Source organism: Vidua chalybeata, chromosome 1, assembly GCF_026979565.1.
Source record: "Vidua chalybeata isolate OUT-0048 chromosome 1, bVidCha1 merged haplotype, whole genome shotgun sequence".
Taxonomy (NCBI): Eukaryota; Metazoa; Chordata; class Aves; order Passeriformes; family Viduidae; genus Vidua; species Vidua chalybeata.
In genome coordinates, this window is record NC_071530.1 from 139,748,937 (window position 1) to 139,768,111 (window position 19,175).

At 40.3% G+C, this 19,175-nt stretch overlaps 1 protein-coding gene across 1 annotated transcript in view; it reads right to left on the reverse strand.

Annotated features, from left to right (window-relative positions):
- Window positions 1-445: 445 nt before the first annotated feature.
- Window positions 446-19,175, reverse strand: part of ENPP2 (ectonucleotide pyrophosphatase/phosphodiesterase 2) — a 71,698-nt gene continuing 52,968 nt past the window's right edge. The window contains 12 exon segments of the mRNA XM_053950772.1: window positions 446-1,057; window positions 5,780-5,936; window positions 6,537-6,669; window positions 9,243-9,320; window positions 10,104-10,239; window positions 10,722-10,858; window positions 13,282-13,333; window positions 13,625-13,797; window positions 14,790-14,877; window positions 14,991-15,078; window positions 17,016-17,143; window positions 17,967-17,998. Of these exon segments, the coding sequence (XP_053806747.1) occupies window positions 887-1,057; window positions 5,780-5,936; window positions 6,537-6,669; window positions 9,243-9,320; window positions 10,104-10,239; window positions 10,722-10,858; window positions 13,282-13,333; window positions 13,625-13,797; window positions 14,790-14,877; window positions 14,991-15,078; window positions 17,016-17,143; window positions 17,967-17,998 (1,373 nt within the window). The 3' untranslated portion in view covers window positions 446-886.

The following is a 19,175-nucleotide window of genomic DNA, read 5'->3' on the forward strand; positions in this document are numbered from 1 at the left end:
CAAATGAAGGCTTTACAATACTGTCATTAGTGGGTTCAGCCTCAAAGGCATGCTAAACAATAATTTCTCTTTTACATCATCTAGGTACACTAATGCTCCATAACATATGTCTTCTATAAAAAATCCTGTCCACAGTTCTGGAGCAGGGCCAAGTGGCATCAGGCATAGGGTACCCCTGCTAGCTCATGACAGCAAGCATCCTCCTGTCCCAGCTCTCCCCCTGTAGCAAAACCTAACCAGTAATCACTGCTGTGGGTATCTATTTTTTGGTCTCATTGCTGAGTACCAGGGCAGGACTCCTGGGCCCCTGGCCCAGCAAACTAGTCCTCTTACCAGCAAACCTAAGCTCTTGAGAAGGGCTCTACCCAGTAAGAGATCTGTCAGCACTCAGCTGCCTGCAAGCCCCTCTGAACATCCCTGTGAAAGGAAATCAAAACACATTAAAAAAACTGAATGTGTGGTTTATTATATTTAAGATGCTATTTGTCTATAGTGTTTAAATATGTCTGTCACACAGTTATCAGTAAATGAGTGTAATTTTACATGTTCAGTATTTTGATACACAGTACAGGACTACAAGTGTGGTAAAGGAGCATGAGAAATTAATATTTCCTTGATGCACGCATCAAACCTTGCAGCACCACTTAAAAGCTCAGAGTAAGGACTCAAAATGCAGTATTACAAGCACTACTAAATCAACCAAGAGACATACCTATATTAAACATTAGAGAAACAAAACAAATGACACAAAGGTTTAATGTTTAAGATTTGATACAGGATTAAAATACTAATATTTTTAATGTCCTGGCTTCAAATTAATAAATATAAAAACAATATAAAAATATACACCAGTTGATAAAAGGATGCACTGAGTAAGTTTAGAAAGCTAAATTTCACTTTCAAACGTATGCAGGTATGTCTTTAGGGAGAGGATTTCTGTGTAGCTGCGACTGGTCTTTCGGAAGAAGTCCAAGCTAGTGAGCTGTTCGATGTCACGGACACGTGCAGTGTGCATCTTAAGAAGATCTTCAACCCACTTTGATTCATCCTCTGAGCTCTGGGAAAGAGGAAAAAAAAAGTTTTATCACAAGTCTTGTCAAAAATCATCTTCAAAAGCAAATGCAACTTGTCTACACGTTTGTTTCAGATTTGAAGAATCTGTGTGCCTTATTCAAGAATGAATAAGGTAAATGAATTCCAAGAAAATAAATTTGACATTTAAGGTGCAAGATGAATCCTGCAGTTTTATTTCAGTACCCATTTTATGATGGGGTTGACACAAAGACCATAATCATCCAGAAAAACCTAGCCTCAAGTTGCAGGTGTTTCAGAAGAACAGCCATAGGTTTTTTTTGATCCACTGGTCAATCTATGTTTTTTTATCTCACAGAAAGAACTCCATATTAATCACTTTTGAATTACCGAAGCCCAAACTCTAGGCTGTTTGGCTTTGAATTCTACGCCTACACATTATTCTCAACTGACCTTCACGTCATCTAACACAGTAATATTTTAATCTTTCCATTTTACTTCTAGGGGACCTTTACAACTAATTACACAGCTGGGACAATGGTTTATTATGTAGGTACCTAAAAACTCTTGTGATTGGAACATACATATTATTCACTGATAGAAAAAAGAATTTCACCAAGCATAATCAGGAAAGTTATGCTGCCAGAGTGTTTGGGGTCAGGTTGTGTTCTCTTAGGGGATAGCTGCTGCCTCATGCCTTGTGCCAGCACCAGCACATGTTGCAGTCATCCACAAACTAAGGTAACTTGCAAACACATCAGAAAATCAGCCCTGCAAAACACTGCAGTGACTGGCTGTTTGTGTGTCTTAACCAGGCCAGCAACATGTGCCACGAGCAATGCACCCAGGCCTGGGGACGGCACAACGGGGAGCAGACGTGTGAAAAGGACAAAGCAAACAGGACTCTTCCCCCTTTGGCCCCTCTGCCTGGTACCTGTACACCACTGCTGGGGAAGAAAGGAACGGTGGGTTCTATCTCAGGTATTCATGTGTGTGACTATTCCTGGAAATGAACCCTTTCCTGATTTTATACTGAACTATTCATGACTCAGCAATGTCCCCCTACCAAATTATCCTCTCATGGATCACGACTAAACTCCAGCAATGCCAAAACCTATCCAGTGCAGTAGTTGAGCCACAGATCAGGAAGTGGGTCACCTGACAAAAGGCAGGAGGGTGAGGTGATCATTTGCAGAGAGGACACAAAGTCCCAGACAGATCACAGCTGGCTGCTCTAAAGCAAATGTCCATGACCCAATCAGCACCTGTTTGGTTCAAAGCTCTCAGCCCCAAACCAGCTTTCCTGTCCATAGCACTAACAACCTGAGGACCAAAACCAGGTCTGGAACAAGAAAAGAAAGATGCAAATTAAGAGGGAAGAGGAGGGAGTGTGTCCTGCTCACTCCCCTTTGCCTGCAGTGCGTGCTCCAGGGATGCCACCTGGCAGCATGCGGCCGCGGGAAGTCCCTGCTCAGCCTTCAGCCTGGCAAGCAGGAGTCTGCAAACAGGCCTCAGCAGGGCTGCCAGTGCAAATGCAGCCACTGTGACATTTTTGCTTTCTTCAAGCCTTTCTTCTGAGCAGGAAATCTGCAGAGCTCAAAAGGAAGTTATGAGCAAGCTACAAAGCTCACTTTTCTTGAATACAAGCAGTTTGTAAAGGATCTGCAACATGAATAAATCACAGGATGGGGAGGCTTGTTTAACCTAGTCCAGCAAGACAGCATTTTCATGACTCTAGAAAATCAATCAACTGATCTATGTTTTATTTTTTCCAGTCCACAACTGGCCCATGAAGCCTCAGGCTCAGCAGCAAGGATTTTAAATAGTGATCAACTAACACAGTATTACTACATAACAATGAACGAAGTGTATACATTTAAAATGACATTTAAGTTTTCTCCAGCTTTAGTGCTTAGTCTCACCTCAAAAATAAGGAGAGTTTTGGAAGGAAAAAGTAACAATCAAAAACATGGGGATAAATAGGAAGAAGTGAACAATTAGGAGGCTAACACAAAATCTAGTGGAAAAAATACCAGATATTCTGCACAATAATCTCTCTGTATATCAATTAGAAAGCTGAACATGATGCATGTAGACAGGTGGGTGAGGAACTGACTTAAGAAAAGACATTTAAATGTTTTGCTGAAAGAGAAAACAGTGGCCTGGAGGAATTTTCTAGTAGTTTCTGGGGTTCCTTCAACTTTGGTCTTAGAAAGGAGTGTTTGTAATGTTTTCACATTCGCTTCTTGTGCCAAGGTAATTCGTTGCTAGCAAAATCACCAAGAGTTGGGAGCTCCTGTCAATGCAGAGGAAGACTGGAATAGCATAGTGGAGGATGCAGATGCAGGAGCTCCCAGGACAGAATGAAGTTGGGTTATCCAAATTGACAGGCAGAAGAGAAGTGCTGAGTGTACCAGCTGTGCATGAATGTGAACCACCATTGTAACACAGCTATGGAAAAAGCAAATTATAAGTAGTATCAGAGAAGTCGTGTCCAGTGCAAAGAAAACCATTTTCATTTTGAGATCTAAGCTGCAGTACTTAATCTCATTCATGATCCAGGTGAAAAAACAGATTGGACTGGATGAGATGCATAGGAAGTCTATTTCTACCAACAGTCTCATTCTCTCTTATATGAGCAAAAAAGAACCCCGGGTCTTCCATGAATAGAGAGAAGTTATTTGCCTTGAGAATCATCATAAATCATCTCTAGGGTGAATCCAAGAGAAGGGCTATTTAAGACATAGAAAAATGTTGACACAAGAATAAATGGGCATAACCTCACCATGAATAAACACTGTTTAGAAAAGGAACAAATTCAGATGAGAAGAGTGGTGGTGTTCTTCAACGGCTGTGTGAAGAGAATGTGTGTACAGCTAGAGCAGAGCAGAGGGAAAGCTAATATTTCTTCAAATCTTAAAAGAAAACGGTGGAGAGGTTAAGTAAAATTCTTATATTATGCCATGCATTTCATCCATGAAATATGGTGAGGTTTTACGCAATTACTTCTTTGAACAAATAAGATGGAACAGCATATGCAAAAGTGAGGCTGATGATGGATTTCAATGGCAAAAATTTGCTTAACTGTATTTTCATTCAGGAGTGGTTCTTTGCTATATAAAAAGCATGGACCGATATCTGCTAATGACCTTGCAGAAGCACTGAAGATTATTTCAAACTGTAAATACATACACCATATGTATTTACAAGTAGCATGACCTACAGAGAAAAGAAGCTTCGTTTGAGATGTAAGAAATCAAAGACTGAAACAGACCATTATTGTAAAGAGCTCATAAAAAAGATTTCAGCAGTTTAAGAGAACTATGACACATGATATAAGGAGGAAAAAATAAATTACTTTGTTTTAAAATTACATATGGGCACAGTTACAGGGCAGAGACACTAATATCTACCAAAATAGTAATTTCCAGATCACTAACTGGATCTTGATTCAGAAAAAAGCAGTCCAGGAAAAAGTCACAATGCAATATATGTAGGACTCCCAGAGACTTCTGGTGAAAGACGCCTCTGCCCAAAACAGTTGAGATCCAAACAGAGCCAGACCCGCTCAAGAGAGAGGGATACTTCTCCAAAAGCATGGGCCCTGAAAGCAAGCAATGTTTGATGAATGAAAAAGAACCAGTGTTCAAAGTCAATTGTGCTCAGAGTTGGAATAACTATTTCTGCTTGTAGCTGGAACAGGAGTCTTAACTGTTTTTGCCAATACAAAATTTATAACATTAATGCCTTCATTCAGGAAACGGTTGTTTGATGAGTGAGAAAGAAACAGTGTTCCAGGTGAATTGTGTACAGAGTTGAAATGACTATTTCTGCCTGTAGCTGGAATAGGAGTCATAACTTTTTTGCCAATACAAAATTCATAACAGTAATGTGTTCATTCAGGAAACAGTCTCCTGGCAGCCCATAGTGCAGTGTCTGTGTGCAGGAATCCACACAGCTGTGTAATGGGAGAACAAGTTCAGGCGGAAGGACAAGTCTAAATACAGCTGCCTGGGAACTCTGCTGTCCTCATGGAGTGCCAGAGCCCACGGGGGACCCAACACCCTCCTGCCACACAATCAGCTGCCAAATGTGCACTTTCTGCAATGCAGGCCAGACCAAAGCCTTCATCAAGATTCTTACAGTAGAGGATCTTGTATCCTAATGGAAGATAGAAATGAAACCAGGAGGGTATTTTGCCATCTCTGTAATAAGAAGCCAAACTTTTCCCTTGAATCAAGGTGTTCTGGAAACAGCAAGAATTGGCACTCTACCCTTAGCAGGTTATAGCATATACTTTCAATACTGTGTGGGTTGGATCTAATCATGCTGACCGATGCATCCAGACTGCTGTAGCAGACAGATTGCATTGTATCTGCTAATGGAAACTGACCTCCATAAAAACATCAGGCTGGCTGCCAGCACAGTATGTTTATGCATACAGCCTCCCCCCAGACTGCTCTGAAGTTACACTGTAAAATGTAGAATCCTACAGGCAAAAAACAAGACTGCCAACCTCTTGTATGGCAGTTCTTCCAGGCAATTTTAGGTGCAGTAATAATTCCATACTTTTGCTGCTGTCATGGAGGAGTGCATTTGTCTAATGAGCTAATGACACTTCAACAGAGGCACAACCCTGTGCTTCCCATTCAAGACATTAGTGAACACTTGCCTCTGATAGTAATGGGTTTTCACATGTGTCAGGGACATGTTTACCACAGGGTTGCAGTAGTGCAACTAAACTTACATTGCAGCTCTCATCGTTGTCAGGCCGGTGGGGAAGTATGTATGAGAGAACAGAGAGTGGTCCATCACACTTGTCAGCTGGCTGAGTGAAATCTAAGCAGCTGGTGATGATGGCATAGTAATGCGTTGGAACAGGGATTGCACTGCCTTCCACAAACCTGGGGGAATACAGCAAATATTTATCCACAAAGGATGAACTTGTTTGGAAGAAGGTTACACAAACAACATGGTCTTTCCTCTCCTACGTGTGAGGACACATATACATTGTTGAAATGTGTTTGATTCCTGAACACTATTGAAAGTGAGGATCCAATTAGCTCACACTGTGCTGCTGAAATACCTCATGCAGTGCTGAAAGGCTTCTTCAGTTCAGAGACATAGAGAGAATGCAGTACTGAATTAACAAAAGACTTGAGCCTGTAACTCAATAGCACAGCTCTTAAGTTCCTTCTCCTTCTTAAATTCTCCTTAAATAAGGAGAATTTTAGAGACAATAGACTATGTGGAACCAAATTGAACTTTGTCTGGAGGATGAAAACAATTTCAAAGTCAAGGTGAACAGCTAACTGCTGAATTGTAATTTCCTTATTTTTACCACTGTCCTACCTACATGGGCATTCAGTCCCAGTAACTTTAGGAAGAGCTAGAAAATTATGTCACCTCATAAAAAATTAAATAATGTGCAGGTAATTAATTGTTTAAGATAATGTCATCATTAAGAGAAGCAACAGCAAACCAATTTAAAGTCAAACTCTTACTGTTTTATTTTGTCAGGTGTGTCATGTAAACCATCATAGTCATAGTCAAAGATTGGTCCACTTATAACATTGACTCCATTTCGTTCAGTGGCATATCTCTTCACCAAAACCCTTTGGAAATAGTTCCATACCTCTGTGGGGAAAAAAAAGAATCAAACCCAAACCAACCAATCAATCAAAAGTAATAAAAAAACCCAAAACCCAAAACAAACAGAAAAAACCCAACCAAACAAAAACCTCACAACACACCAACATTTGGATAAGTCAAAACATGTCAAGATTTTTTCTTCCTCAAGATAAAAATCCAGAGGATATTATTCATATGACAGTAGGGGAAATGAAGGACTAAGAATTACAGAGTTACTGCAGCTTCATTCAGTTTTGTCAATAAAGCCTATTCAGACTTTGTTCTCTGTTGATTATTTTCCCCCAACCACTGATAAAGGAAATACATGCTACCACTTCCAGGACAGCATTGCCATAGGCCTTGCACAGAGATTCTGCTGTTCCTTCAAGAAGCTGTAGAAACAGCTATTCACAGGTTTTTGATATCTCTTTAAAGACTGCCTTTATCTTTGTTATCTGCTTACAGGGAACTGTGCTGGGGTGGCTGTTTAGGGGGTTTTATTAATCTTTAAAAGGATACAGTACCGCAATGACAAGCTAAAACCAAACATTTTAAAAGAAAGAAAAATACAAATTCATTCAGTTAAATTCTCCTTCAATACAAAATGTTTAACTTTTAAACTAGGTGCCATAAAGGATGACCAAAGTCATGTCATTGCAGCAACCTTTGGGAAGAGCATGATACACTTTCTCCCACCATGTCCTCCTCAAAAAGTTAAGATTCTCACAGAGATGGGAAAGACACTGGAACCTCCAGTGATACCATTTCTTTTCTTCTTTTTCTTTTTATTTTAACTAACGGAAGTGTGGGTAAACAAAACGTCTCAGACTTGTAAGAGTTTAACTCTTGTCTTGCCAGCTCAGACCATTAAGTCCGTGGTTCCCTGGGGCTGGTGGTAACGACAGCCTTAGAAAACCCCCTTGAACACTTTGTTCTAGCACTGCTCAGTGCCACATGCAGAACCAGCTGGGGCTGATGCCCAGGCCCCACCAGCAGTGGTCTAACAAGAATCTCAGCCTAATCACTTGGCAATACCACTCCTCCAGCTGCTCACTCCTCCAGTGCATGTGCTTTATCAATAAAAACAGTTCAAAGAAGAAAGACTCCCTCTTGTACCACTGCCTCGAGTTTTGTATCTAAATCAGGTCGCAGCTCCACTTCCCACTGCAGCCACACACAGAGCAATGCCAGGGCAATGAGGGGCCAGCTCAGGGGTATGATTTTTGGAGCTCCAGCAAAGCAGGAACTGCTTAAGCCAGTCTCATTATGGAAAAAGTGGATACAGAATTATTGCCAGGGGGGATGGGACAGTGAATTATAAACACAAAGCAGAGGAGGGGGCCTCTGCAGCCAGCACTACCACCAAAGCCAGCGCAGCATAGCACTGCCACCTCCTATTTAACCTGTTATGGAAAAAGATCCATATAATGAGCTTATACTTGCTCTCAGCACTGCAACCTGTACACATGGAGTGGTTTGTAATTCCCCAGGAATGACGTTAGTACCAGAATTTTTTTGTAAGGAATCCTTCACCCACATGTGATGAAGAAGGCCACTAGACAAAATGAGCTGCTAGAGGTGGGTTGTTCTCCTATGATTACCATTTCAGCCAAATACTTAGATTAACATTAACATTAAGAACATTTTTATGAAGTGATTCAGGAGTGGGAAATCCCCAATAATTTTTCACTCTTTAATCAGTCAAGTGCTTTTCCTCAAATTTCCAGCAAACATCACCACTTGGTCCTACACAGAGGTTTTTCAGTTAAAAACACTCCTTCCTGGTTTTAAAAAGGAAAAGGCTCCCATAGGCTTTGATGTTTATCCAAACCTCTCTGGCCTAAAATCTGAATTGGAAATCTCACAACAGGCTCTTGAGATTCTTCCAAGTCTTGTCAATCCCTGCCAAGCCAAAAATGCCACCAGAATAGCCTGATGGTTTTCCTACCTCTTGGCAAGACTAGAGAGAAAAGGGATGTGCAGACAAAAGAAATTTTAGTAATATAACCCTGCAGCACTGAAAGTTTCAGACAGGTTTAAATCATCCCTCATTTTCAAAAAATGAGTTTTCTTCTCTCTTTTTTTTTTTTTTTTTAAATTTTTTTTTTCCTTAATAGGTAATAAATATCTTCAGTCTCCCTCTAAGGGCATGGATAGAAAAATAAAATGCAATCACTTGTCCCTGAACTACGAAATAACAAGGGCACACTCCCAGGCTCCAATTGTTGCCTAAGTATGTTCTGCACTAACTTCAGCTACAGACAAGAGAATCTGAATGGTCTTACAGAAAGTGAATTATTGTGGCACAAAGCACAACTGGACCTACAGTGTGGCTGTGCCCTTACATTAACCCAGCACCAAGGAAAATAAACCTTTCTTAAAACTTAAGACTTTCTTGTGGTACTTTGCCTGCCATTACCTAGCACTATACAGGTGTCCACAGGTACTAGCTGCCAGCTACAGGTAACTGAATTTAATGTTCTAAACTTATCCTATCAATTCATTCCATAATCCAACACAAAGTAAAAAAAAAAAAGCTTGCTGGTAAAGAGAAGCATAGTCATGGAAAGAGCACTTACTTTTGAAGGCAGGATACATTGGAATGATATTTGTTATTAGAAAAGCATCATATTTTGCTTCTGCAGAGGAACTTAATTCTGAAAACAGGGAAACAGAAAAAATTAATAAGATTAAATATAAGAATTTCAGAGAATATAAAAATGTTTTGAAAATGGATTCAGAGATTAAACAAGGGGAATACCATAATCTAAACAGCAATCTGAGTGTTATATTCAGAAGTGCACACTACATGCACAAAATCTGTCTTTAATGTGACAGCTGAACATGGAAAGGAAGAATTTTATCTTTGCTTCAACTTCAATCAGTTCAAAATATTTTCATATAGCTTATCTATTTTTGCTGTCTTAAAAAGCAGAGAGCTCTGCAGGCTTTTATAAAAGACGTCAACAATTTCTTGGGAGAGGAGTGTGGGATTATCTTCTAGTTCTGAGTGAGCCTCTACACCAGTAATTCCATTTCAGAAATCCACCATAAAATATTTCAGCCACTGAGTGAGGAAGACAGAGCAATGAAGTTCTAAACTGTGAGACAGTTGTGCCCCTTCAACATTTACTAATCCCAGAAGATCATAGATCCAATACTGCAGCAAAGCAAGCACCTCAGGAGAATCAAGGATGCTTGTTTTACACAGGTTTTCTACTATCACTATTTCTATAGGATGGTAGAAACTTTTACAGTGTGCAAGAGTCTAATTTGGATTTATAAATTAAAAATATGTTTATCTTACTGGTTTTTGAAATCAAAATTAGTCTGTTTATATCTGATGGAGATTGCCTGAAGTATGTTCACACCAAGGGTTTTCCCTAATAAAACAAGAAAATTACAAAATCCCTAGATACTAAAAAGCTATCTAAACTTACGGGGAGGAAAAAGGAATCCATAGGAGAGCTGTTTGTCTCCTCTGTAGGCGGCGCAGCTCTGGCTGTTTCCTGGAGAAATGCGGAGGTCAGGCCTCACACAGCTGGCCAGGTGCTCCGGGACACCTGATACCTCTGCCTGCATTGAGGAACATGGAGACAACAAAAAAATGTACTTTCAGCTTTTACAGAGAAAAGGAAAGTAGGTCATACCATTGACAGACTACACAGAAGGCCTTGCATGCAGCAAAATAAACCACTTGGCTGTACAACCAAATCCTGCTCCTGCATTGCTGCACCCCTTCTGCCCCTTCTTCAGGGAGCAGAAATCCCCATGGGAGAAAATTCAAATGAAGTCACTCATAATAAAACAAACCCCCGTTGAACAAAACTTAAAAATAAAATTAAAACAGGAGAAGAAATACACAACCCTTTCCCTTAAAGTTGTTCTCTCATGAGGAAATAAAAGAATTTGGGCATTGTTTACAATGATGCTTGACATAATTTCTGGGGGGAATATTTCCCTGGGGAAGGGAAATTTTGGGACTTCAAGATTATAGGTACCAAAGAAATCTTCCCAAGATTTTTAAAGCACGTTTCAAGAGTAGAGAGAACACTAACCTGTTTGGAAATAGTGTAGGATGTCCACAGAGGCATCAGGAATGTTTCACTGTAGCCACTTTCAAAGTCGTGGTGATGCAAGATATTGTATTTTGTGCGGTATAGTACCGCAGGGCGTCCATATAAAAGATGCTTCTCTAAAAATCAAAAGAAATTACATTTATGTTGAAAATCTTAAGGATGAAAAAAAAAGGGGGAGGTTGGCTTTCCATCGGATGTTGATTTTTTCAGTGATCACTAATGGGATACTGACCCCGACTAACTAGTAAGGAAATCTTGACAGAGAGAGAACAAGAAGTCTTCAACTGTTCTGGCTGTGATCCCCATTCCAGGTTCACAAACACTCTTAGGGATTAAAAGTCCCTTTTACACTTGAAAGCTTGTTTTTGTCACAGGGTGGAGAGAGGATGTTTTTTCCAAAAGCTGGAGACTCTTTAACGATCTTTGTGTCCACGTGTCAGTTGCACATGAGGCGGTAAACACTTCCTTTTCATAGCTTTAAATCAGTCCCTAGTCTATCAATCCTGCCACTTTTCAGTGGACTTTCTCTCCTTCCTATGTCTTCTGTCTTCCTATGACTTCTGTCTTGTCTCAAAAGGGAGGCAAAAGTGGTCACTCACTCAAAGAGTAGTTTTTTCCCACTTGGCTGATACTAATTTGTTCTGAAGACTGATGTGCTATTTTGTGTCCGTAATATCAAAGAAACAAACTAAGAAAAAAACCCTTTTCCTAACTTTAGCTACAAAAAGATGCCTCCAGCTCTGTAAAAACAGCCCTTCTTTCTTGGTGATATGTTATGGTTAAATGTCCTCAGATAACTCTGACAAGCTTGCTTACAAAAAGATAAAAACATTGAAAGGGATAGAAGAAAAATAAATTTCCTGGATAATCTTGCATTGTCCTGTACAGTCCATTGAATTTGATAACCTTTTGGCAAACACACTTGGCTTGCTTTTGGAAATTAAAACATAGAAACAAGGAAAGTGGCCTAACACAGTTCCCAGATAGACATTTAACCTGAAAGAAAAGGGCATGATTTATTAGTGCTTGAGTACAAACAGAGGATGTTTTTACAGGGCACAAGGAAAAAAGTAGGAAAGGCCTAGTCTAAGGACAAAGATGATAAACTTGCTTTATTCAAGAAAAGCTCAAGTCATCTTTTCCTTCTGTCTGTGAATATCAACAAGGTGCACCATGTTGTAAAGTGCACCATGAAGGAAAACATAACTTGCATGAAGCAGAACTGCTTGTTTAAGTAAGGACACGTCATGCCATTTAACAGAAAATTGACAAATGAGCAAGTACAACTGGTTTAAATGCTTACATCTTAAAATACACCAAAAATACTATTTTTATATTACTGCAGTGAAGAAGAATGAAAACCAGAAACCAAAATAAAGATGTTGAGATTTGAACAGTGAGAACAGTGTGGGTGTTTTTTCCTGATGCCATAAATTGCCACAGTGAGGAGTAGCTCTTCATTAATTGGGAAAATCAGTATAACAAGATGAAAGCTGCAGAAAGGCAATTTAACTCACAAAGAAGAGGACTAAGGTCACCTTTAGCAACTAAAGCATAGGCTACATTGCCTGTTCACAAGAGAGAAACTGAAAATACCTTCATAAGGGAATGAAAACGAATCTCCTTAATCATCTGAACCATGCAATTTGAGGTACCTCAAAAAAATCTATGCCTAAACTGAAAGCTTCAGAATTTGCTATTTTGGACAATTGTTATGGTAAGGGAAATGCTGTGAATTGTTATGCTGAACTCGATCACCACTGTGAGAAAGAAAACTCTGCTTTGGGGAGCCTTTCAGTCAGTAGTGCTGCTCAGAAAAGCAGCTCCCATCCCCTCTCTGCTGCTCCTATTGCTCCACTTTACCCTGGACCATGGCCCTGATGCAGCTGAGAGCCCACCCACAAGTCAGTGCTGGCACACAGCAGGAACTGGCCAGGAGAGTGGGAATGCTTTCTCCTGGGAGTAACATTGACTCGAACACTAAAGAGGAGCAGAATTGCACTGAGCAGCCGGAACTAGCAGAGCACTCGTTTCACTGTGCAACCTGCACCCTAAAAGCTAAGCATTAAGACTCATTCAGGGATTATCAAAGCAGCTGTAGCATCCTTTCTAGGTAAAATCTAAGCCTGGATAACTATGGTAAAACCCAGCCCACAAATACAGTCTGGTTTCTTCCCCATTTACAGCCTGCAGCTGAACAAAGTACTGCCTCATGCACCCTCTCCTCTTGTCTCTGCCTTCACATCTGGCTTAAAACTTCTAGAAGTGATGGAATGGAAGAGCTAAAACTCACATTGCTTTGAACAATACTTTAGTCTTGGTTCAGCAAAAGGTAGTGTGTACTTTCTCCAGTGAGCAGCACTTCACCTTGCCCACGAATCTCATGTGTGTCTGTGGGCTACCTTGACAGGTACTCAAAAAGACAGTTTACTACACATTAACTAAACCACACCAGGAGTTGCTCTGGTATTAATGATGCAAAGTAATTTACAAAAGAAAAGTAAATCAGCTTTCATTAACTAAGGCACCAGGCTCTTACCTTCTGTTCCTTTGACATGAAAGCGCTTGTTGAGTTCATCCAGCTTGTTCTTCTCAAGAATAACAAAAAAAGGAATGAAATTAGGACCACTGGAACCCTCTGACATCTTATTTTACTAGCATCTAACAAAACAAAACTAGTGCTATGAGACAGGATTTTCCTGTCTCCTCTTTTACAAAAACCTGTAGTTTTTCCAAAGGGGCCCCAAAGGGGGCACAAAGACGTCACAGGAGGGACTTGGGGAAATCTTACAGACCAAAATCTCTCAAAACAAATAAAATGGTTACAACTTTACCAAAACTACCACTAATAGTGAAGGCTTCCACAGATCCTACACACCTACCTTATCATCACATGTACATCCTATATCAAAATCTGATGCAGAAGGTAGAGCTACAGGATACAGTGGTTTAGCAACTTCATCTGGCACAGTTGGTTTATAAACATTGGCTCTCAGCAGGTGATTTAAACTTCCATGGGTGCCATTATTGGGAGCAGGCTTTAATCCAAGCAGATCTATGAAAGCACCAAGGAAAAATTAATGGTGGTTACACTCCAAACATATATTCAAGCAACAACTCTATCGAGCCAACATGTTTCTTAGTAATACTGTTTACACCCACAGCATGTTAGTGAAAGCTTTTAATATAATAAAAACACTGATTTTTTCTTTTGTCCAAATCATAAAATTGTAAATGTCACATGAATAGTATCTTTGCCTTTATGACAAAATGTTAATTTGCATCAAGACACTGGAAAAGTTTAAAACTGGACAAAGTTTTATTATAATGACTCCTTCAGATTCCAGTGCAAGCCTACAGTCCATGTGCTGACCTCACACCAAACATCTGCAACACAGTGATTTCTAAATAAGGGCTAACTACCCCTTAGGTAGTTAAACATTACATGTTTGGGGAAAAAAAGGTGAATTATATCTTTGAAACACCTTAAAGTTTTATTGTGAATTACACCTTGAAAGTTTCATTGTTCTAGAAAATCAGTACTAAAGAAAAGACCCTAATGAATATCTGCATACAGATATCATCAGATATCTGTATGCAGATATTCTTCTTCTATGCATCAGATTCATCTTCACAGTTTCAGTACAAATTTGGGAAACATAATCATACATGGAAATGCCATAGAAAACTAAGTGATCAACCTGAACTGCTGCATCAGACATGCAGATGCAGATGCAGAAGCAGTCTCTGAACAGAAATCTCCTTCCTAGACAGCTGAGATGTGGACACCACACATTGTAGAGGTGTCCATTTGATCTCTGTCAAACTGCAAACATCAAAACTATAGTAACCCACTTTGCTGGCCAGCTCCAGAGCAAACTGAGACCCCTGAGAAGTGCCTTCAGCCCTCCTGGCAAGTGCTTGGGAAAGGGGAACTAGGAAAAAAAAACACTGAGAGGAAGTCAGGGCATAAGGTCATGGGTGCCTAAATTATGCCCTGTTAAAATAAGTTTGCTGCTTTTTCAATTTCTCAAGCAGGCAGCTTACCACACATGACGTTGTAAAGTTCAATGTTTTCAAAAGGAGGCACTTTGGTCTTGTACTTGAAGGTAGGGCCATAACCTATAAAGACAGTCTTAAAAAAAATGGAAAGACGAATATGAAATAAGAGCATTAAAATTTAGGGGGTTTTCACTGAATGTTTACATTTCAGAGACCTTCAATGACCCTCCCAGACATTGCTCATACCTGCATGCTGTTTATCTTGTTGTCATAGCCATGGTCTCCATGAAAGAAACATTTTCCTGTTGGTTTCTTGTAAACGTCCATGGCTTTCCTAAATTGAAGAAGTATTAGAAATTTTCCTCAAAGGTGGCTGACCTGACAATATCCTTCTGGGCAGGAAGGATAAGGTTACAGGACAATGCATTGTAATAATTTTTCTTTTGTGAGTAGCAGTAGTAGGGACTTCCGAGCTTATACAGAATCCGCAGGGTTTCTCCCTCTACTCCCACTCTAAGAAATAACTTATTATTGATAAAAACTTCAGTATTTCTCACATTTTCTCATATCACATAATCTCCTGCAGACTGGAGGTGTTGGACCTCCAGTCCAACAGAGGCTGCTCAGAAAGCACTTTTCTGATGTTATGGTGCTGCAAATGTTATAGGATGCTATAAAATGCTTTCACCTCTTTGCCTTCAGGCCAATAAACAAAAATGAGTAGCAGAAACAAAGCTGAAAAAAGAAAGATCTTCATGAAGACAAATAGCTAGGATAATAAGTGTTGTACCATAGGAATGCAAATTACCAGCTTGTTATTGACATAGGGTTTTTTACAAAGTATGTGGAAAAATAAGTATTGTGTCATAGGGATTATAATCACCAGCTTATTTCAGAGTACTTCTATACAGTTTCATAGGGCCACATGCAGGGAATACATGCAGAGGACCACATTATCCTACAAATTAATTTCTTCATCTGCAATAAAATAATCCTCAGTCAAATTTGGCCTTATAAATTACTAGAGTTGCAGCAATTAGGGCTGTAACTACCATTTTCCTGTAACTACCAATTACATTTACACTAATGAATGAATTACTGGTGAATGAGATCTCTGAAAATTAATAAATAACCAAAGAAAGCCTAATGTAATTAATAAAAAATTACTAAACGTAAATCAACCTGGGCAATCCCATCCATTCCAGTATAATTCTTAACACTAAAGCTTTTACAGACCTAAAATTCAGAGTGTGATTCTTTGAAATATAGATAACCCCAACCATGGGGCAGCCTGCCAGCAGCCAGTGGAGTTATGCAAGAAAGCAAATGGGGTTTCTCATTCACTGCTTAGGCAGAGTGATCCTTGCATAATTCATGGAGAGATAAGCACAGATGTCAAAAGGCACTTACAACACACTGTGTGTTTGCCTGGCAGCTCTATGGGCAAAAATATCCAACCATAATGTAAAGCTCATAACAGTCTACTATGAGCCAAAAGCTGTATCATCTTCCAAGAAGCACTGAGTCAGATACATACAAAAAGACTCCCCCGTTCTCATACTGTAACACACAACACGTGTCAAAGTATATTCAAATAGAAAGCTGTGCAACATCCATAAACAAAGGCTACTACTCTCCTGTTCACTCTATACATGTATGTGCCAACTGATTTTTCCTCATTCCATTTTTAGCTAACTAATAAACACTGCCCATATTCTATAACCAAAACTTCAGAGTCATTCAGAGTCATATGGCTAAGAGCAACCCAAACCAGAGTTTTTGCCTGAGCTAAAGCATCCTGGCTTTCTGTGGATTTGTTTTGAAACGCAACAGCACTTTGATGGCCACCCTGTCACATCCTTCCACATATTCTCAGACATTCACCCACTCTGCCAATACCTACGTTTTCTTTCCATTCACGTACTGTGTCCACTCAAACTCTTGTTCCCTAACATCCCCTCACCACATAAGCCTGCCCTTATTCCCTGCTCCCCTGTTGGACTAAGCTTGCACCTCATTAGAAAGATTTATCAGCTTCTACATTTGAGCTGATCAGTCAACACCACCAAGCTGCTTGAGCAAATCAGTCTGGGTTTCTACCTTTTATCTGGCAACTGATTTTCCCACACTTTAAAATATTTTGTGTTCTCAAAACTCCTCTTTCTCACAGGGTAGAGGAGCAGGATGCTAACAGACAGGGCAATCCTAAGTGTCCCATTTCCTCAGAAGAGAAGACTGAAAATCAGGATGGAAGTAAACACAAAGGTTTACCTTGCCACGTGCCATTTGCGATCCACCAGTAAATGGACATCCTCAATTCTTCGGTTGTTAGCATAGTGCAAGCGTTTAGGCAGGTGCTGTTTCAGGTAAGGCTTGAAGTGCTGGTCAGGCTTTCTACACTGAAAAATAAATGGTTACAAATAGCACGCTGTCAATTAGCTTAAGATGCACACAAAACCTTTGACTACAGAAATCAAGCTGTTGAGGTCATCACTGATGGTGTCTGGAAAACAAAGAGCACAGCTAGAGTACTTAGTCCAGTCATTTCTGTGCAGTATTTACATGCAGCCAAGGTCCAGGGAGCCATTCAAAGATGTATTTGGAAAATTTCATTCTCGTGACAGTCTTTATGAAACCATCAAACAAAATATTACACATACTTAACTCACAGATGAAGAGTTTTATTCTAACTGGACCAAAGCTTAAATTTCAGTGGAAACCTGAATGCTCAAAAATACACCTCATCTGCAGATATATTTAAAGCCATCTGGTTACAAAACCGGGGGGTTTTGTTTTGTTTGTTTGTTTTTAATTTTAATTTTAAACACTTTTCTTCCACTAATGGCAAGGTTAGAGTTGAAGGCTATCAAAAACACTTTTTCAGTGTCTTCAAAGTGCTAGTAAAATGTTTACCCTAAAAGATTACTTTCCAGTTCTGAAGCAATGAATAAATAGACTCAATTCAGGGAGTAAAGACAGTCCAGGAGATTCTGTCTCTGCACTGCCCAAAAAGGTTATAAAAGCTACTAGAGCAGCAAACAGTGGAAAACATGACAAACATTAATCTGTACTCATGAAGGGCAACATTTAACATTCTTTATTTATAATAATGGTTGGTTGATTTTCCTGTCTAAAGAGTGAGAAAAGAAAACTGAATAATACCACAAATCAAGAAGTGAACAGTGAAGTATAGACAGATACGTCTCAGTCCTAAATACTTACTGTAAGGTTGGCAACAATCATTTTAGGGTCATCTGTTAAACAAAGGTAAAAAAAATTAGAAAATATTAAAAATTTCTGAAAGAAAACACAAGGTTTACATAAGCATACTTCCTAATACTTCCCTGACCTTTACTAAAAGTGTTTTGTATTTATCATAGAATCATAGAATCATTTGGGTTGGAAAAGACCTTTAAGATCAAGTCCAACCCTTAATCCAGCACTGCCAAGTCTATCACTAAACCATGTCCACAAGTGCCCCATCTTTTAAGTACCTCCAGGGATGGTGACTCCACTACTTCCCTGGGTGGCCTATTCCAGTGCTTGACCACCTTTTCCATAAAGAAATTTTTCCTAACATCCAATCTGAACCTCCCCTGGTGCAACTTGAGGACTTTTCTTCTTGTCCTGTCTTTTGTTACCTGGAGGAAGAGACTGACCCCCACCTGGCTACAGACTCCTTTCAGGGAGTTGTAGAGAGTGAGAAGGTCTCCCCTGAGCCTCCTTTTCTCCAGGCTAAACACCCCAGCTCCCTCAGCTGCTCCTCTCAGACTTGTGCTCCAGCCCCTTCCCCAGCTCTGTTGCCCTTCTCTGGACAAACCCCACTCCCTCAATGTCCTTTTTTGAGTGAACATGAACCCAAGATTTGAGGTGCGGCCACACCAGTGCCAAATGCAGACAATTACAGGACCAGGACAATCCCTGCCCAGGTCCTGCTGGCCACACTGTTTCTGATCCAGGATGCCATTTGCCTTCTTGGCCACCTGGGCACACACTGGCTCATGTTCAGTCCCTGTTGACCAGCACCCCCCAGGTCCTTTTCCAATGGGCACCTTTCCAGCCACTTTTCCCCAGCCTGTAGGACTGCATGGGGTTGTTGTGACCCAAGTGCAGGACCCAGCACTTGGCCTTGTTGAACCTCACACCACTGACCTTGGGCCACTGATCCAGCCTGCCCAGATCCCTCTGCAGAGCTCTCCTACCCTCCAGCAGATCAACACTCATGCCCAGCCTGCTGCTGTCTACAAACTGATTCAAGGTGTCCTTGATCCTCTCATTCAGATCATCAATGAAGACATTAAACAGAACTGGCCCTGATACTGAGCCCTGGGGAACACTCTGGGAACAGCCATCCAGACAGCTTTTTACCCACTGAAGGGTGCACCTGCCCAAGCCACAGGCTTGCAGTTTCTCCAAGAGAATGATGTAGGA